This window comes from Bicyclus anynana, chromosome 14 (assembly GCF_947172395.1).
Source record: "Bicyclus anynana chromosome 14, ilBicAnyn1.1, whole genome shotgun sequence".
NCBI lineage: Eukaryota > Metazoa > Arthropoda > Insecta > Lepidoptera > Nymphalidae > Bicyclus > Bicyclus anynana.
Window position 1 is genome coordinate 3,410,223 of NC_069096.1, and position 22,372 is coordinate 3,432,594.

General features: G+C 35.8%; 1 protein-coding gene across 2 annotated transcripts in view; it reads left to right on the forward strand.

Moving 5' to 3' along the window:
- The first annotated feature begins 2,944 nt into the window (after positions 1-2,944).
- Positions 2,945-22,372, forward strand: part of LOC112047258 (hemicentin-1) — a 95,265-nt gene continuing 75,837 nt past the window's right edge. For both annotated transcript variants that reach the window (XM_052885358.1, XM_052885359.1), the window contains exon 1: positions 2,945-3,395. In XM_052885358.1, coding sequence (XP_052741318.1) covers positions 3,335-3,395 — 61 coding nt within the window. In that variant the 5' untranslated portion in view covers positions 2,945-3,334. The remainder of the gene's footprint in view (positions 3,396-22,372) is intronic.

Below are 22,372 nucleotides of genomic sequence, written 5' to 3' on the forward strand. Positions count from 1 at the left end.
GTCACCCAGGTCCGACAAAATACTCTCTACGTACGTTTCACCCCGAAACCGGAGCATCCTCAGGAGATGTTGACTCTACAACGTTCGTGTCTACTTTGCAATTGCACGTTGTAGAGTCAACATCTCCTGAGGATGCTCCGGTTTCGGGGTGAAACGTACGTAGAGAGTATTTTGTCGGACCTGGGTGACTCTACAACGTTCGTGTCTACTTTGCAATTGCACGTTGTAGAGTCAACATCTCCTGAGGATGCTCCGGTTTCGGGGTGAAACGTACGTAGAGAGTATTTTGTCGGACCTGGGTGACGTTGTCGCATGGGTTCGCCGAGTTTTCGCGGATGATAGCAAAATAAATAAATCATTATATAATCATGATGAACTTCCGCAAAGTAACGCCTGCTTCTATCCAATAATAATTATTAAATCATCAATTATTAGAGTAGTAGAGTTTGGCTAATGCACTTGGCTAATGAGTTCATCATTCAAAAGGTTTATTGCATGACGGGGCTCTTACGATTTTTGAAAGTTCCCCTCGATTTTTCCAGGATCCTATCAATCAAATCCTGACATGATGAAAATAGGACCACCTCAGGAGTAAAACCTCTCGAACAAAAAAATAAATTATTCAAATCGGGCCAGGCGTCTTCGAGTAATCAAGAAACATACATACATACAAAAAAAAAATAACATACACTCGAATTGAGAACCTCCTCCTTTTTTTGAACTCGGTTAAAAATACCGTAACATTGTAAGCAAATACAAACAAATATGGTTTTGCTATTTAGGCACTTATTCATGTTCACGTTCCCGGTTTCAAACCCACGACCACTTGACACAAATCCGCACGTTCAGTAAGTACTTAGTTAAGTTGTTTTAGGCCACTTTTTGCTGAAAAGTGAAATAGAGAAGTATTTTTTGTTTGTTTTCACAATGTATAACTCGATAAGATACTCGCGTCGCACATAAATAACAATCAAAATGTTGCAGCTTACAGTACTTACCTATATTTAAGACTAGCGGACGCCCGCGACTTCGTCCGCGTAAAATTTAGTTTTCAGTAAACCTCGGGAACCATGGATTTTTCCGTAATAAAATCGGTCTATGTGTTAATCCAGAGTGAAATCTATTTCCATTCCAAATTTCAGCCAAATCGCTTCAGTAGCCGCGGCGTTAAGGAGGAACAAACACACACACACACACAAACTTGTATGACGTATGACGTATTTGTCTGGCTGTCTGGTGACAGTGGCGGATATACCAGTAGGCTAAATACTTAAATAGGCTGCAGCCTAGAGCAGCATATTTCAGAGGGCGGCAAATTTGGCCCAAATGGTTTTTATTACAGAAATAAAGAAAACTACTCTTGAAAACTTCAATGAACATTTCAATATTTTAGTCCTACTGTACTAGATTGGGTTAATATCGGCTCAGCAATGTGAGAGCAAGGTTTGGTTAATATCGGTCGAGCAGTGTAAGAGTATCAGCTATTTTCCAAAATGATGTAAGGCATTTTTTTACCAGCTACGCAACAAAAAGAGGGGTGTTATAAGTTTGACTTTAATGTCTGTTTCTAGCTCTCAAACGGATGGACCGATTTCGATACGGTTTTTTCATTGGAAAGCCAGTTATTAATGTTTTATGTAATGGTAATCATTGTAGCACGACAATACGAGTGTAACAATCGCCAATTACGTGCTGTGTCATACAATACTTTGTCTACCAGGATAAAAGGTTAAATTTGGTCTGAGCGTGGCTTCCTAGATTTGTCCCCTAAACTTAAGGAACCCTGATTTTTTTTTTGCCAATGACATGGAGCTATGTATTTAAAACTTAAAAAAGAATCACGATCACATCAAAAATCACATCAAATTGTAGCACGATTTAGGTACCCGTGTGGTAATAAACATTACCAAACGACCTGCAGGAGTGTATTTTGTGATATGGGGTTTTATTTGAGTACAAAATGGGAGTAGAAAAATAATTTTCTTTGATCCAGCTCACATATTGCAACACCATTTAAATTTTTCTGTTATGATGGAAAGAATTATTGACATAAAAGTTGATATTCCAGTTAATTTCGTGGCTTTTGGGGGTTTTAACTTTTTTTTATTTTAACTTGTTGCTTAAAGTAACTAATAATAATTTTATTTATTTCTTAGTACGCGTAATTACGCTCCCTGGACATCAACGTGATTTTGATGCTAATCATCATAATAAACCCATAATCGGCTCACTGCTGAGCTCGAGACTCCTGTTAGAATGAGAGCGGTTAGGCCAATAGTCCAGCGTGGTGGACTATTGGCCTAACCGCTAGTCCAGCGTGGTGGACTATTGGCCCTTTAAGAATCTGGAATTAAGAAAATTCTCTGGCATGCAGGCTTCCTCACGATGTTTTTCTTCACCGTTTGAGACACGTGATGTTTAATTTCTTAAAATGAAAAATTTGGAGGTGTATGCCCCGGACCGGACTCGAACCCACAGCCTTCGGAATCGGAGGCAGAGGTCATATCCACTGGGCTATCACGGCTTGATGCTAAACAGTTCTGAAATACAATCCATAGACTGCGGTAGGTACAGCCTAGCAAAGAAACCAACCTAGGTACCTACTAATGTACGTCATTGTTATGATTTATTGCATAAACATCCACAATCCGCATTCCTTATTCCTGCGTGACTAACTGTCTTTTATCGTTTCCTTTTTAGCTATATTATTGTTTTTACATTTGTCTGAACACCCAAACAATACCGACAATGGGGCAACGTGCTTCTCTATGCGCATACGCTCTACAAAACTACGGGTTTAATATTAACATTACAATCGAAAGTTCTGTAAATAATTACTAATGTAAATTCAACTTTATTACATTTGAAATAGAGTTGTATTGAAGCAGCACGAGATGTAAGTAACAAGTTTGTCGGAGGTTACGTTTCGGTGCGGTGCACAGACTCGCCACTCGGCAGTCGCGAACCTATCGACTGTGGTTCCGGTAGGGTCGATCACCGGAGCATAGTACGAGAAGCTTCACGTTATTCGAAGTGGACTCGCTTCGCGAACGCGCGCAAAAGTTTCGTTCCAAATTCGAATTCTATCAATAAAAAGTTTTTATTTTTTCGAGTGTCTAGTTTATTTCTTTTTTTTATTAAGGAGGTTTTATGTTGATACATTATTTTTCTTTTGCTATGTTCGGATTTTAAAAATGTTTAGTGCGCAAATTGAAAAATTAATTGTGAACTGATATTGTAATGCGGAATGAAAGTGAAATTTCGCCATTATTTGGCTTTAATTAAGTAGGACAAGTATTTTCAGTGATTCTTGAATTTAGTGTAAAATTTCAAAATGGAAATGAGGGGAAGTTTTTGTTTTTGGAAAATTTTATTCCTGTGCATGGCTACTGTCGGTAAGTACTATCAAGTATTTAAATTATATTTTTTTTATACACTATTTGTACTTGTAATTCTGAAGACGCCATTTTATTCGCCGGAAAAGGGAGATATTATCAATCAGTTAAAAATAAAAGTCGATAAAATTACGAAGTATCGTGATAGCCCAGTGGATATGACCAGAGGTCCGGTCCTCTGATTCTGAAGGGTGTGGGTTCGAATCAGGTTCGGGGCATGCACCTTCGATTTTTCAGTTTTGTGCATTTTAAGAAATTAAATATCACGTGTCTCAAACGTGCATACGTACCAGATAATTTTCTTAAATTAACAGTGATTTTCGTTTTATTGACCTTTTAACCGACTTCAAAAAAACGAAATTCGACTGTATGTTTTTTTTGTATGTATGTTACCTGATTACTCGAAGACGCCTGGACCGATTTGGATATTTTTTTTGTTGTTTGAAAGGGTATACTCCCGAGGTGATCTCATTGTCACCATTTTAGGATCTGATGATGGATCCTGGAGAAATTGAGGGGATCTTTCAAAAATCGTAGGGGCAATTACCTATAGCGTTTCATATTTTTCCCATTAACCACTTTTAAGCATTTCAACGGAATGAAGGTCTGGAGTCGATCTGATGATGGTGCCGAAACACACACGAGGGAACTCTTTGACGGTTTACAACAGTTACCTTGTGTTTTGGTTTAATTAATTTGTGTCGACAAGAACTTTCCACCTAGATGGGTTGTGACTGTCATTAGGGGTCTGATGATGAAGACGATGGACAGGTTGGAACTCTTCAACGGTTAACAGTAGCTACCTTGGATTGGGCTTGATTAGTTTGTATTTATGAAAAACTTTTTTTAACAGGCACATTTACAGTAAAAAGAAACAGCTGGTTACAACAACCTACCTAACAACTTAATAACCTCGTTATTGATGCAAGTTGGGAGGATAGTGTTTATCAAAAGTTATTACTAACCAGATGATTTTTTTACTGTTGCTTAATTAAAACTTATAGAACTTAACAGCCACAATGTCCTACAAATTGCGAGGTACATTGTCTCGTTCCGACGTTCAGAAAATGTTATTACCTATAACCCAGTTAGCTACTAGATTCAAGAATTTTCGTAAATAAAAAAGTTGAGCGTCTCATGACTCACTGAAAAGTAACTTGATAGTAATCATTCGTAGATTTGTTCCACGGACCCCGGCTATCGGTATAGGTACGCAAACTTCGAAGTTGGCCCCATATTAGAAAAACAAAATGCGACCCTAAGGGTAGGAAAACAGGGGTTGATTGACCGGTAATATTAAAAGACCTCGCCTGACTTCTTACCTAGATGTTAGGGTGAATTTCATAAGAATACAAGAGGTATTCTTATGAATACACTTATTGTTTACACTAAATGTTGAACAATAAATATTAAAAATATATTACAACCGACTTCAAACACATAAAAGTGCCCACGAAACTAAAAAGCGAAAATTAACATTATAATGTTATCTACCTACTGATCACTTTGAAGTCGGTTCCAGGCTAGTATAGTGTGCCAGTGTGGCCAAAAATTCACAAAAAATAAAGATAATGTCTGACAAACCAAAATCTTTATGATAGGTACCTACGGCTTAAATTCATACGACTAGTTTATTGGATTGGCACCGCCTAATTATACCATAACCATAAGTAACAGACAAGCAAAACCACACAATAGAGCAAGCAATAACTCCACCACATTGTACTGTTACATCGCTAATTAAATGAAACTAAATAACAATAAATAACATATAATGTTTTCTACACACTGATCAGTCAGCGCCAAGCCCATATCGTGTTAATTTAAGTCGTTACTGAAAAAATAAACCACAAGAAAAAAGAAGAATTAATGAGAATCCTTATGATATGCCTTCGATTCATTTATCAACGGCTTGACACCGATTTCAAACTGATCAGTGGGTAGAAAATATTATACCTAATTTCATTTTTGCTTTTTAGTTTTTGTGAAAATACTCATTTTTTGCATATTTTTGTATGCACTTAGTATTATATCAGTACTAGGTAGGTACCTTCTACTGGAAAAGCCGCGTTTCTCGTCCAATTGTCTTGGACTAAGTACTAACGTCCAAGTTATTTAATTACTCCTTAGTACAACTTCAAGTTATAATTAAACTGAAGTAAGTAACTTTTCTTTAACTTTCATATCCCCGAAGTGAACCTAGAGAGTGAACTTGTCTAAATTTTTCATCCCCGAGTTTGGCTGGAGGCTGATGAATTACGTTTAGCATCTAATTAAAACTTCTCTAGAACTTGCCACTCATTGTACATTCTTACTTGGTTACTCCCATTGAGAAAAGGTAGGGGTAAACTTTCAAAAATGTTTTATTTTAAAATATATGGGCATGTTTTTGATACGAGAAGCTCGTTATTAACATACAAAATGTTACGAACTAATGACGTCGTAGGTACATAATGATTGTTAGATTTGTATGGGTGGTCAAACAAAATTACTAATATCTTTGTTATTTGTGCGTTTATGTTTATAGTTAACATATTGAAAAAAATTACATTTATCCTTAAACTGTATGAATTTTAATATAATTACGATAGAAGATTTTTAATAGATTTTGAAATCTTAAAATCTTATTTATTTTGCAAATATCCAGTAAATGTCCAGTCAACGCTTTTTATGTATAAATTGTTAACATTGACCTTAATTCTCGAATGTATCATAAAAATCAATATATTCAAACCTAGTCATCATCCCCATTCTCGGTCGGCGATACCGACTCGTCTTGTTCGGTATTTTAGTTATAACTTATAAGTTAATTGAGTAGATACTTATTATACTTACGATGAGTTTAACATAAGTTTAACATAAACACTATTTTTATCTCTATTTTTTACTAAAACAGTTGGAAAGCGGCAGGACGATCGGTAGTATTACTATGGCTTCCTTCTAGCACATTCGATACGGAAGTTGTTACTCGAAGCATGACTTCATGCATGCGATAAGTAGAACCTTGAAATTTTTATTGAGTATATTATTATTGGATACTCCATCTTTACATGATTATAGATGGCCCGTCTACATTATCCGCTCTTAATCCATACCGTCCGCGGTTTAACGCAAAGACTATTACTACTAGAAAGCTGTAAATTAGCATGAGTAGGTACATTAAAAATGTAAACAATTTTTTTTTTTTTTTCTTTACAACACGACTACAATATCACCTGATGATAAGTGATGATGCAATCTAAGATGGAAACGGGCTAACTTGGTAGGAGTAGAAAATCAACAACGGTTTCTACACGACATCGTACCGGAACGCTAAATCGCTTGGCGGTACGTCTTTGTCGGTAGGGTGGTAACTGGCCACGTTCAAAGCCTACTATCAGCCAAACCTGGACCAATTAAGAAAACCTTAATCTCGAATCCAGGACCACCTTCTTGTAAATACCACTGTGCCACGGAGGCCGTCAAAGTAATATCTGAAATAAACCTTTTTGTATCTAAATTAGTTTAAAAGTCTTAGTAAATACGTTACCAATTAAAGCCAGTATCAAAGAACACACACCAACACAACACTAAAGCGGCTTACACATACGAGTAGGTATCGTATGACAGCGAGCCTACGTTCTGGTTATTTGCTATTTGGAGCGTAAACCACAACACAGAAGTCGACCCTCAGTCGCTTTCCTTTGCAGGTTATACCTATATATTTAGTAGGAGGCATTAGAACTAAAGAGAACGAATCCAAGAAAGGACTAGGGCAAATGTTATTAATTTTGTTTGAACGCCCATACAAGACCTATGTGTCGTTAATTCGTACCATTTTGTTTAGGGCGTTTTTCAGGGATCCCCGGTAGCGGTGCAAATCTGACCCTTTAGATCCCTGTAGCGAAAATAATGATCGCAGATATCCTGTTACTTTTACAAAATTTCATTGCTATTATCATACTCCTAATTTATACACAATTAAAAAAAATGCGCTTTCCGGTGCGGGGTCGCCATTCTAGCACCTTGGGACCCCAACGTCCACCGACTATTCGAACTATGTGGCCTTCCCATTGCCACTTTAGCTTCGTGGTTAGCTGAGCTATGTCAGTGATTTTGGTTCTTCTGCGGATCTCCTCATTCCTGATTCGATCACGCAGAGAAACTCCAAGCTCATAGCTCGCTCCATTTATTTCTTATCCCAAATAATAACAGATGAGGGTATATATTCCATTAATCGGATCTTGTACTATAACGCTTATTATGTACACGAGTTAAATACGTCAATACTTAATAGATATAAACTATACAAATACTGTTGTAAATTTATAATCTTGAGTTGAAATTGCAGTGAAGCGTAAACCGGTCGATGTTATAAAAACCTATCTTTTGATTTTATTACCTTCAGGTGTAACACTTTAATCATTTACTTGGTCAATGTTTTATGCAAAAAACCTTACTATTTTTTTACAAGCTCTTATTAAACTTGAAAGTTGCACTATTCATTCATTTAAAATCTTACAAATCAATAAATTTATTATGGCTTAATCTAACGAAATAACAAAAAATGTCCATGTGGGTTTAATATAAAAATATTTCTGATTTTAGCTTTCCGTATCGATATAACCTTGCATTTCTTCTTGGTTCTGTGTAGGCGTACTATGTTAGCAAATGCTCGATCGATAGCCCAATATATTGCCACTGTTACGACACGGGGTCTCCCTGGGCTCCCGCACCACCGGGGTAAAAGGGAATGAACAGCCTATTACTCTCACTGAGCCAGCTAAATTGCCACGTTGCGATTTAGGATGGCCTGCGGGTTGTCTAGTGGCTTGTCTAACTAGAAATAAATGGAACGTTTAGAAAATAACCGTAATGGTCTAAATTGAAAGCACTAAATGTATCCAGCTGGTTTATCAAAATAAATTACTTCAGATTCAAGACTGCTTCAATACCTTAATTTAACTTTTTCAAATTATTGAATTCGGACATTTAAAAGTTTAAAAATGTAAGTATTAGAAAAAAAGTTGAAAAAAACGAAAATCAAAGAACTGATTTGGCTGAAAATTGGTGGAGAGGTAGCTTAGAACCAGGCAACGGACATAAGATACTTATGGTAAGACTAGGGCAGGTATAGGGTAGAGGTAGGGTAGGGGTAGCTTGGGTAGGGGTAGGGTAGGATAAGTGTAGGGTGGGGGTAGGGTAGGGTAGGTGTAAAGTGGGGATAGGTTAGGGCTGGTGTATGGTGGAAGTAGAATAAGATAGGGATAAGGAATGTAAAAGCAAAGCTTGACCGGGTTCGCTAGTTTAAAAATAAATCTAATCCGCTTAAAAATATTTTACCTGGCAAACTCATTATACCAAATTGCCCACTAGTCTAATTAGGTAGTTGGATTATGGAATTAATATTAGTACTATCATCATTGCGAAAGCCTTACTAGCATTAGAAATTCAGCTTTCTCGTGGTAATATTACCTTGATAATATTCCCAGGGATCCACCAACAGCTACCTATTTTAGAGTTTATAAAGGTCATCTTGCCACAAGCTGTGCCTGCGTCTGCCACATTAAAGCATCGCATCGCATTTCGTAAGGTAGATACGAGTATAAGGTATTATTATGAATAATTATAATAAATACATATGAAGCATTGCTTCAGGCCAATGTGTCCTATGGATGTTCAAGCGAAGAATTTCCATTTATAATAATAGCATCGCTTACCTTTATCGCTTTAGGTGGATAGCACCCTAGAGACGAAGTGAAAGCGCGCATACTCTTGGTCTATTTTGTTTATTTCATGAAAAGTCTTTCGAAACGAAGATATTTAATTATGGCTGAAAATAACTTATAGCAGTTTATATTTTTTTTATTTAGCATCTCCTTCAAACTTCCTATTTAAGTTGGATTTCAAATGTAAGTACGTAATGAGTAATTAGTTAATTACCACAAGGAATTAAAAATTTCAAAATGATTTTGTTTAATGAAAAAGTTGTTAATTTCTCAGTCTTTGAATACTGTGTGTAGCCAGTGATGACATACAAGTAGTATTATAGATCCAAAACTTGATTGCTTGCTATGGGCATCATATTCAGAGGGCACAGAATGTCTAAACGAGCGACAGAAGTGGGATTAGGGTGGGATAATTGGATCTCCGCGTGATCAAATCAGAAATCAGAAGATCTTAGAGTAGTAAGAGAAGATAAATTTCTTAATAAGAAGATGTAGAGCACGGCATGAGGTTCAAAGAGCCAAAGAACGATGAGGAGTCAACTCATGGCCTTAGTATTCTTTGGCCGTGGGTTCAATTCAAGGTATGGTCAGGTCAGCTAATAAAAATAAATATATTTTTTTTGTTTCTTCTTTTTTTTTAATTCTTTACAAGTTAGCCCTTGATTACAATCTCACCTGATGGTAAGTGACGATGCAATATAAGATGGAAGCGGGCTAACTTGATAGGAGGAGGATGAAAGTCCACACCCCTTTCGGTTTCTACACGACATCGTACCGGAACGCTAAATCGCTTGGCGGTACGTCTTTATCGGTAGGGTGGTAACTAGCCAAAGCCTCCCACCTATTACTGCCCATACCCAGTCACACCTGAACCAATTAAGAAAACCTTAATCGACCCAGCTGGGGATCGAACCCAGGACCTCCGTCTAGTAAATCCACCGCGCATACCACTGCGACACGGAGGCCGTCTTAATATCTAGATTTCTACTCAATACTCTTGGCTAATGATTTTTACAATAAACAAATTGCCAATAATAACATATAAGCTTTACTCGAATGTAAAGAAATGTGAAAAAAAATAAAGTTTAATTAGAATATTAATATGTACCTAGTTTATACCATATGCACAATGCGAGAGTAAAGTGGTGTGGTAATTCAATGATGTTGAGAAATCTCAGTAGCGATCGCCTATCACACCTATCATGGGAATGTCATCAACGAACTTGCCAAGCTATAGTCAAGTTTTATTATTTTTTCGATTTCAACAATACAAGGAAAAACGGAACGCTTATAGGAATATCAAAAAAAAGAATTCAACCACTATTCCACACCCTTGTTATTTTATTTTCGCAATAAAAAGTATCCCATAACCTTCTCCGTGATATTGTCTTAAACAGTGCGAAGTTTCATTTGAATTAATTCAGTAGTTTTAGCGTGATGCCCGAATAACAAAAAAACACGGACAGATAGACAGACAAAAAATAAAAAAAAAAAATTTTTGATATCGATTGTATAAGGCCCTGCAATAAAAAATTTCAAAATATCTTCAATGTACAGAATGTACAAAATGTACAGAATTATATGTATAGATTCTAGATGGCGCTGGCGTCTGTTATGCCACGGTAACGTTTGGTGTTACAAATAGTATCAGTAAAATCTCAAATTGCGAATGAATGTATAAAATTCGACCACTTTTATTATAAGTATAGATATAGATGGATTGTTGGATGCTGTTATTCTATTGGTAGTATACCATCAGCTTAGCATTTTGACGGCCTCCGTGGCGCAGTGGTATGCGCGGTGGATTTACAAAACGGAGGTCCTGGGTTCGATCCCCGGCTGGGCAGATTGAGATTTTCTTAATTTGTCCAGGTCTGGCTGGTGGGAGGCTTCGGCCGTGGCTAGTTACCACCCTACCGGCAAAGATGTACCGCCAAGCGATTTAGCGTTCCGGTACGATGCCGTGTAGAAACCGAAAGGGGTGTGGATTTTCATCCTCCTCCTAACAAGTTGGTCCGCTTCCATCTTAGACTGTATCATCACTTACCATCAGGTGAGATTGTAGTCAAGGGCTAACTTGTAAAGAATAAAAAAAAAAAAAAAGCTGTAAAATAAACTACCATAGTGCTTTGTTGAATCGGCCGAAAAACAAAAACGTGTCCATTCGTAATTTGCCGATCCTTATCCTTCACGCTCCGTGATTCTTGCTAAGAGTTACGATGTTTTCGAAACGAAAATATGCTTAACTGGCTAGTTTTTGTTTCTACATACGTATGTGGAAACAAAAACTAGCCAGGTAGTACCCATGTACTATGGCAATAGGTGGATAGATAAAATATAGCCACTCACATATAACGTGGCTTTCTATTGGTAAAGGAATTTTCAAATTCGGTTCAGTATCTTAAGATTATCTACTTCCTACAACCTCACAAACTTTACCTCTTTATAATAATAGTATAGAAATAGGTACCTATCTGGAAATCGAGCCCACTCTCCCGGTTCGCATCGATACAATAAAATACAATATCAAAAAGTTAATTAATTCATACAAAATCTGTTTGATGGTTAAAATAATGGCAACGTCCAAAATGTTACACTGAAATTCATTCATTTGCATTGTTCAAAGAATATCATGTAGGTACAATTGTTATTTCGTAACAATAGCGAATATGAAAACTGAATAGAAATTGAATTCGAAATGAAATACCACGTGTCCATCCAAAATCCGATAATAATATCAGGAGCTTCCAATTTTAATGAAAACATATTTCATATTTTCATATCTGATGGAGTAGGTACGAATACCTATCCCATTTACATTTTTCGTATTAACGTGTTAGATGTGCTACAGTCGCTGGGACATAAAACTACACGCGCCAGTGAACTTGCACAGCTCGACGGATTTCTGTAACTTTCTGAAAAACACGTCGGTGACGAGCAATTTATTAATGCGTGAACTAAATATTTCGGAGATCCAAGCTGAATTTATTATTTAGTTAGACAGAACCATCTGGGTATTAAACTGAATCTGCGGAGATCTTCTTAGGTACCACGTGACCGAAAGGAAACCCTTTTTTCTGTTTGTGTATTGTTGTAGTCTGTGAACGGGCATTTCAGCGTCACATGGGGAGGGTTTGGGCGAGCACTAGCCTTGCCAAGCATTTTACAGTGCTCGAGGATCAGTGGAGGAAGAAACCATCCTTTAATAAGCATTTATTTGAAATTCATTTGATTTACTGAGACTGGTAGAGTACGAGTCTCTTATGAAACATTTAATTCTAACGCGTAGATATACTAGTATTTACCTACTCGTATATAAAACTATACAGATAGGCCTGAAAAGACGTTGGAGTAAAATTTGCCTATGGGCAGAGAGAGGAGAATCTCTGAAAGCTATAAAGCTAATGTAGTCTCATTGGCTTATCTAGGATTATCATAATAGAATTCTATCCCAGATCCAGCCCAGAATCCTAGGGTGGACACAGATCCATTCAAGGGTGGGCACGGCCCACCCGGACCACCCCCTTGTACGCCTATAATAATATCGTTTATTTGCAAGAATTATTGTTCTTTACAACATTCAACTTAATTAATAGTGTGCAAATATTATACATGGTGAAAAAGAAAAAAATACAAACAGTCACAATTACTTAATTAAATTAAATAAAATTACAATATAAAAATAGCACTAAAATTACCAAAGGAGATCATTCATTTTGGGCACTTTTTAAAAGTGCCGGCCAACGAAAAAAAATGGCATGAATCGTTAGAACTAGCCATTTGGAGTAATAGCTAATATGGCATGAAAGTTGTAAGAGGGCTCTGAACCAAGTTATACAGGTTCGAAGATTCGTTATTCCCATACATTTTGTCGATTTTCAAAAGTGCCCACCAAGAAAAAAAACTGGTACGTATCGTTAGAACTGCCTATTTGGAACAATAGTTGGTATAGTACAAATGATGTAGGAGTGCTCTGAACCAAGTTATACAGGTTCGATGACTCGTCACTTCTATACATTTTACTGAGTTTCGTAAGTGCCTATCAACAAAATAAATGATACGTATCGTTATAACTAGCCATTTGCAGCATTAGTTACAATAGCATAAACATTGTAATGTAGCTCTGTGTCAAGTTATACAGTTTCGATGGTTCGTCAAATCCATCTATCTTATTGAATATTTAAAGTGCCGTTTTACAAAAATATGGTACTTATCGTTAGAACTGAATATTTGGAGCAATATTTAGTATTGCACAAATGATGCAGGCTTGTTCTGAACCAAGTATACCTGTATAAGGTTCAATGTCTCGTCACTTTTATGTATTTTATTGAATTTTGAAAGTGGCCCACAAACAAAATTAATGATACGTATCGTCATAAATAGCAATTTCCAGATATAATGGCATAAACGTTGTAGTATATCTCCGAATCAAGATATATTGTTTCGATGATTCATCAAATCCATATATTTTATGGATTTTTTTAAAATACCGTTCACCAAAAACATATATCGTTAAACTAGATATTAGGAGCAATAGATAGTAGGACGTTGCACACGGTTCAGAACAATCCGATCTCTGAACAAAGTTATATAAGTTGCATGATTCGTAACTTTCATACATTGATTTCCGAGATGTTGTAGTCCGAAGAGTTAGAAAACATAACAATAATAAAATATAGAATTAATGATACTCACTTTGTGTGCCACATGCAATGCTACATTATTGTGCAAATGCATTTAAAAATTGTTATGTTATTGTGGATTTTGGGTAGAGTGAAATAAAAATATTTTTTTTAAGTTCTTTCTTCTGGCTCAGAGCAGGCCTACAGCATTTGTACAATACTAACTATTACTCCCAGTTCCTATTACAGACAGTCAGTTCTAATGATCCGTACCATTTTTTATGGCTGGCACTCAATATTTAATGAAATTCATGGATATGACAAATAGTCACACTTGTATAACTTGTCTCACAGCATTTCCACAAAGTGTCTGCTATACTAACCAACTAAATACTGCTCTAAATGACCAGTTAAAACGATACCTATAAGAATTTTATTGGCATGCAACTTATAAATCAATAAAATGATATAACGGGCCATCAAAATTGTATAACTTGGTTCAGAGCAATTCTACAATATTCGTGTTCTAATAACTATTGCCACAAATAACCAGTTATAACGATACGTTTCATTAGTATTGTTGGTGGGCACAAAACTCAATTAAAGTCATAGAAGTGACGAGGCATCGTACCTTTATAACTTGGTTCAGAACAAAACTACACCATTTGTGTCATACTAAATATTGCTCAAAATGGGCAGTTCTAACGATAAGTACCATATTTTTGTAAAACGGCACTTTAAAAAATCAATAAGATGTATGGATTTAACGAATCATCGATACTGTATAACTTGACAGAGAGCTACATTACAATGTTTATGCTATAGTAACTAATGCTGCAAATGGCTAGTTATAACGATACGTATCATTTATTTTGTTGATGGGCACTTACGAAACTCAGTAAAATGTATAGAAGTGACGAGTCATCGAACCTGTATAACTTGGTTCAGAGCACTCCTACATCATTTGTACTATACCAACTATTGTTCCAAATAGGCAGTTCTAACGATACGTACCAGTTTTTTTTCTTGGTGGGCACTTTTGAAAATCGACAAAATGTATGGGAATAACGAATCTTCGAACCTGTATAACTTGGTTCAGAGCCCTCTTACAACTTTCATGCCATATTAGCTATTACTCCAAATGGCTAGTTTTAACGATTCATGCCATTTTTTTTCGTTGGCCGGCACTTTTAAAAAGGGCCCAAAAATGTATGAAGCGTGAATGATCTCATTTAATGAAAAAAAGAAAAGAAAAAGTTACAATTACAATATAATACAATAATTGGAATTAAAAGTAAGTACGAGTATGTCATTAAAAATTAAGTCAAATATTCCTTAATATCGTAGTAGCCCTTATCAATAAGCCATTTATTTAATTTTATTTTAAAATGGGGCAAACTTAGGCTATGAGCTATGGGCGAAGGAAGTTGTTCGCAGGCTAAACTATTCACAAAATATTTTAATGAAGTTTCGTAGATTACCCAACTATACTAAGAATATAATATTGAATTAGCATTTTCGTAGATATAATTTTTGTAAACTTTAATTATATTATACCTTATTGAACTACCTGAATATCCCTTCATTAACGCAGACTCCCGTCGCTCTTAATAATATACATAAATTTAACTTACTATGAAGTATGATAATGTAAATCGAGATGTTCGTCTCGGTCAATAATGATCACGAAATACCCAATAATAATAATTGTCTGTCAACTCGAACGAAGATAATGATTAATTATTAAGATATTGTGTCCAGAGGTCCGTCCTTCCGGTAGACGGACGTTCCGGCGGACGTGCGTCCTTCCAGCAGTACTCATTAAATCATTTATTTTGTACGAAAATATGAATTAGTCCTGCTGGCAGTACTGGGCTGGTCGAGCGAAAAGTAGTTGAAAACCTTTTCCAAATTGAGCAGTAAGAAATATAAAATATGCAAAATTTTTATACGAAAAGAGAAAATGGAGAAGTTTAGATTGATTTCTCGAAACAAATTGCGTAAAATAATCGAATAAATGTTTTTATTTAAGTAAATGCTCCATTTTTTTGTTTTTAATTTGTTAATAAAAACATCATCATCATCATTATCAACCCATATTCGGCTCACTGCTGAGCACGAGTCTCCTCTCAGAATGAGAGGGCTTAGGCCAATAGTCCACCACGCTAGCCCAATGGGGATCGGCGGACTTCACTCACTAGAGAATTAAGGAAATTTTCAGGTGTGCAGGTTTCCTCATGATGTTCACCGTTTGAGACACGTGATATTTAATTTCTTAAAAAATGCAACTGAAAAGTTGAGGTGCAAATTCGAACCAAATTTGAACCTACGCCCTTCAGAGTCGGATCCGGAGGGTGTAGGTTCAAACGGGGCTGTAACGGTTCTACAATTAAAACATAGGTACATCATACAAAATCAAACCGGGATGCCATTTTGAATGTGGAATGCAAAACAATTTCATTCGGTTTTGTTGTGAGCATAAAACACATCTAATTTTTTTTGTCATGGTCCGCCCCCCAACAAAAACTAATGCGGTAATCTTCCCCAAAATGTTGACGACTCCACACGTTTCCACTATTTGGCGCATCGAAATGTGTCGCTTTGGCGCGAACGCGCAGCCCACGTCTTCTATTTGTCGCCATAAGCACATAAGGCTCGGAACGGACTGATCGCAGAAGTCGCTGAGAGAAAAAGACTAGGGCTATAGTCAAAGTCAAAGTCAAAATTCATTTATTTCAAATAGGCTTAGTTTACAAGCTCTTTCGAAACGTCAGGTAATAATATTAAACTTAAGATAATGGTGATAATAATTATTCGAAAACTTAAAATTAAAGTTACGAGGGTTCCAAACACGCCTAGGGTCCGATATATATTCGACTAGCTGACGCCGCGCGGTTTCACTCGCGTGGTTCCCGTTCCCGTAAGAATACTGGGATGATATATAGCCTATAGCCTTCCTCGATAAATGGGCTATCTAACACTGAAAGAATTTTTCAAATCGAACCAGTAGTCCCTGAGATTAGCGCGTTCAATCAAACAAACAAACAAACTCTTCAGCTTTATAATATTAGTATAGATTAAATTGCGTACTGCTAGAAGGCCCAATGCACTCAAATAAACGAAAACACGAGGGCCTACTGGTAGGTCGTACAGTCCTGCTGGCAGGACGCTGGACGTTCTATCATCAATTAAATGCAAGATGTCGTGAAACTCCTTTCAGTGAAACCGAAGATAATATGATAAATTCGGTCGAATTAAAATACTTCAGCCGTGATGGGATGGCATATCAAATTATAGAGCTTTAATAAGTAGTATCGTAGTTACAACATACATAAACGTATGCATAATTGCAATGTAAGATGATAGGTATCGAAAGGTCACGATCGTGGGAATAAGGAATAGCTTATGTCAGAGATCACGGCTGTCTGCGGCTCACGAGCAATCACTCGGTGCCATCGTTTGCTCCGACACTAACGTTCGTTCGAATCCATTGAATCGCTTTTGAATAGCGGCATTGTGTGCAGAACTGTAAAAAACGACAGCTCCTGTAAGTCTCGCTGTTATTTCAGCATTTCAAACCGGTCAGTGGTTTTGTTCAGTCGCTTATCGGCTTGCACTGTTCATTAACAACCCATATTTGGCTCACTGTTAAGCACGAGTCTTCTTTAAGAATGAGGGGTTAGGCGGATTGGCAGAAGAAGAAAATTCTTAGTTATGCAGATTTCCTCACGATGTTTTTTCATCAACATTTGACACACGTGATAATAAACATGCACCGGATTCGATCCTACGCCCTCCGAATCGAATCGGCAAAGGTAATAACCAAAATAATGAAGCATTTGCTTAAATTTAGCAAAATCGAAACTTCTTTTAATGTATAGAACTATCTGAATAGTAGATATAAACCTACCTTTATGGTAGTTACTGAAATCATTGCATCACCAGATTTCTAAATGGATGTGCAATTGTTGAGGATTCTTTGTTACTGAAAAATTCGTACGCGAAATTCACTTTGATATTATAAATTCTTGACGAGCTTCAAATTGAATACCATTATGATTTTTTGATATCAATAAAGTAAGGCAAAAATATTATGTAAATGTACTCGTAGATAATATGGAAGCAAATGTTTACCTTAACGACGGACTTGAGTATTCGATATCTCTCGAACAAAAAAAGGTGAACTTATCGTCGTGTAGGTACTGTGTAACAAATCAATGAATAAACATATTACCTTATTAAACCGTGGTATGGTAAATAAAGATTGAGATAAGACGGCACGAGTTATTTTGAAGCAGGTAAAATGAATAGTAAATATACTAATACTCGTATTTTGTAAGTAAAGTTTGTGGTAATGTAGGGTGTAATCTCTATATTTTCGGAGCTGATTTAAATTTTACTACTTAATATTAAACTAGAAAGCCACGTTAAATGTGGGTGTATCAAACTAATATTATAAAATTTGTTTGAATGTTTGTTACTCTTTAACGCCGCAACTACTGTACCGATTTGGCTGAAATTTAAAACAAAGATAAATGATACCCGGGATTAACACGGCAAAATACATCCCCATATTCTTACGGGAACGGGCTTAGTAAGATATAAACGTCGGAATTTCTTTCTTCTGCACAAATGATACTCTAAGAATTTTAGAAAATAATAATTAACTACAATCGCTATTCCAATTTGAAATAATTGATTTTTATTATTATCATTTTATTTGCCTGAAATAGCCGCTCTACTTCTCATCTAAATATCTGAGCTTTTAACACTTTTTGTGGCCACCCTAGAACAAATATTTGTCGTAACAATATCTCGGCAGACGTGCAGCGGTCGCGCACCAGTGATTGCGGGATTAGGCAGGAAACTACGCTTTTTATACCATGTCTAATCTTTGTTTTATCTATGTCTCTGGGCAGAGAAAGACACGTTTCTTACGGTACCTATTTAGAATATTACTTGCTAACAGTATTTTAATAATGTTAGCCATTAGGCGACAAAACAAACACATGAACTATACGATGTTAATAGGATAGTTATTTTATTTCTTTTGTTTGATTATATTATTGGTCTAAAAGCCCGTTTAAATAAGACGACCTTCATTCACAGACCTGTTTACTGGATGAAGTATTTTATATCAAATTAAATATTTCAGTGAATATATTGCCAATGGGTGGCCTAAACAATTACAGTCGAGGAATGATTATGATAATATCCGGAATGATTTTTCGCAGACAACTCATAAACCACCATTTTCATAATGAAAACCAGGCTAGTGCTAGTTACTACTCCCTACCCTAGCCAAGAGCAGTTATGGGAAAAAATTAGTGAACCTAAAGTTTACCATACCTAAATAATAATACTAAAGTTTAGTTTAGTTTACCATACCTATTCTATAGGCTTCGTTCGCATTGTATGGAATTAGTGAAAAGCTAAAAATATAAAAAAAAAATTGTTCATTAATCATATTCTGGACTACACTATTGGCAATATATTTATTGAACAGTAATTCACTCACAAGCTATTTCTAAATTCTAACAACGCAAAAGCTGCGAGTTTTTTGAGACATCTTTTCTTTGGTATTTTTGTAATATATCAACGTTCTCAATCCAATAATTCAAGCTTAACCTATCATTGGGGATATTGTTCACCATTTTGTGCCTTTCAACCTTCCCTGAGCCCTATAATTACGGCCGTACGCCGAAGGGTACAGTCTGACTGTAGGTACGCAAACTAGCCAATTATCATCCCGCCCCCATATCTTTCCCACGGGATGCACGAAATGTAAACTTACATAAGGGTTACCGATACTTAGGGCACATTAGCGACGTTTCTGTCTTGAAACTTTTCTCAAAAAACTCATTGATTGTATACACAGACCTATACCAGACCAGACCATATAGACCAGATTGTATAGACAGTACCTACATAATTCCGGATTTATTTTATTCAAATTGTAGCTAAAACTTCATTGTGGCACAAATATGCTGTGATTTCTATATTGCAATAGTAAATTATGATATAAGTGCGGTAAGTTGAAAATTACAGCCGAGGCGATATTGCAGCTCGAGCCAAAGGCGAGAGCTATAGTAAGGAAGCAGAGGCTGTAATTATCAAAGCGCACGTATGTCATAAGAGGCTTTATACACATTCGCGAGGAAACATACTTGGAACACACTTTCTGAAAACGAATTTGCATCTTTACCTGTTTTCGTTATGATGACATTTTGATACGCTTGTCTCTTTTGTATTATTGTCAAAATTAATAAAGTTAAAAAATTATATGGCTTTTTATTATATTATTCATAAAATGTTGAGCACTTTTCTAACATAAAAACTCTTTGCCAAGATTTAAAAAAGGCCTGTTCGTGTTTAGACGGATGACAAGATAAGATGGTTATTGACTGAGCACTTCTAAGCAGTTCGCAACATTATTTACGTTAAGTAAATAAAATAATTAATATCTCTTTCATACTATTTTCTTTAATAAAATGAGTTTTTGTAGCAGCAGAAGTATTTTTGTTCAAACATTCAAACATTGACAAAATCATCCATTGAATAAAGTTTTGTTTTGACGTCCGCTAGTTATAAATATATGTTGTATTAGTTAACTTCAAAGAATAAGTCGATAGTGTACGTGTAATCCTTTACCAAACAACAACGCCGCGTCAACTTTCATTATGTTCATTGTTGTCATATAACACCTCAAACAATACATTTTCAAACTTTTTACTTAATTGCCGTGCTTCAGTCCATTGCTACTTTAGTCAATAATCAACTTCTCTCGCATCATACTAAGACAGCAATGGTGCTTTAATAGTAATAACTGTACGTAAAATATCACTTTACACTACTGGATGAGAGACGTTATTTGTTCTGCCCGTGAGAACGTTCGGAACTGCATAGGCGTGACATCGACGAGTTTCTTCGATACTTTTTTTGTTTTTTTTGTTGTTCCTAATAGCTCTGTGAGCGTGACAATGCGAGTTCCACGTGAATGCAATAATTGTACAACCACTCAATTGTATAATACTCGTATTATTATCACGAAAGTGGTGGTATTATACCACCTACAGGCTGTTAAAAGTATGTATGTAGGTAGATGTGACAATAACATTTTCATTCAACTACCTATAAACTTAATAAAATACTCAAGATTATCCGTTACTGCAATTAGACGCTTGGCTAGTGTTTTGTATCTGTTAACTTTATTTAAGTATTAGGTAATTAATTAACTTTATTAAAGTATTAGGTAATTAATTAAAAATATTTTATTTATTATTAATAAATTTAATTAAAATTAATTAAATTTATTAATAAATAAAATATTTTTTTGTTTTACGTTTAAATACGGTTTTGGGACATCTTCTGGTACTTGTGGCCCATGACAATGTTACTTGCCGAATTTTCATAGTCTATGACTATGAAAATTCGGCAAGTAACATTGTCATAGGCCAACGGGAAAGTTCCCTAATAGTTATGATTCCCCTGAGAGTGTCGAAATATGCGTTTTTTGTTGATTTTAGGGCCGTATATTCTTTACGTAAACTTACAAATTTATTTTTTCACAACTTAATGGGACCTGAACTATATCTGAGATCTATATCACGGATACACGTGTGTATACGGTTTAAATGAAGGAAAGAGAAGAAATCTTGACAGACAGACTGACAGCAGAGTGATCATAAAAAGGTTCCAATTTTCCTATTGAGGCACAGAAACCTAAAAAATATAAATAATTGTTGTCAAATATTTTTAACTATACCCAGTACCTACTATTATTACGAGTATTATATTCCGCATAGCTCGGTAAAAAACTTCGTTTGTTACAAATTGAGTTGTACACAACCAAGAACTGAATACGAATAATATAAAACAATAACAACCAGTTGCTCGCGCTCTGCGGAACAAAGTTTTAGATTTTTTACTGAAAAATAACTTTCAAAAATATACTGCATTCATAACGCAAATAAGAACATGAGGCATGAACAATGCACGCGAGTGGGAGGCGGTCTCGAAGGCTTTCTGAACCAAAATTGATTGCCCGCTGGGGTACCATTAAAAATACATTTGGATGCCGAAACTTCTCTCTATGCAATGTATGGCGCTAGTCGGGTAAAGATTATTGTTATTGCAAAAGAATAATCTTTAGGGGTCGTGAAATCTTTAGTATATACGAGTAAGGTATGTAATTGAGCGATTTTAAAACAATTTTTTACCGTTCTCGAGATTTGCGCTTAGGAAGAATCAAGATTCATTTTTGTTTAGACGATACGAATCGTTTGAATGGGAGAAAAAACATTTTTTATATTTTAAAATTTTTCTCTCCATTTTTTCACCATCCAAGTACTTCTAAAAAAAGAAATAGCGAAATCAGTTCAGACGTTCTCAAAATTTGCGCATATGTGGATTCAAAATTCATTTTTATTATGGGTCATAAACTTCGAAGTCTGGTGAAGTAATTAATAACCTATTTTAAAGTCCATCTAGTAATCTAAAATCTGTGATAATGAGTAATAGTATTTTGCTATCCACACACTGAAACCATAATATTTATATCCAGGAGATGTTGACTCCGCAATTTCAAGTTGCGGATGAGGTAGCGTTTTAAAAATGATTTTCTTTAATTTATAACATACATACTTTA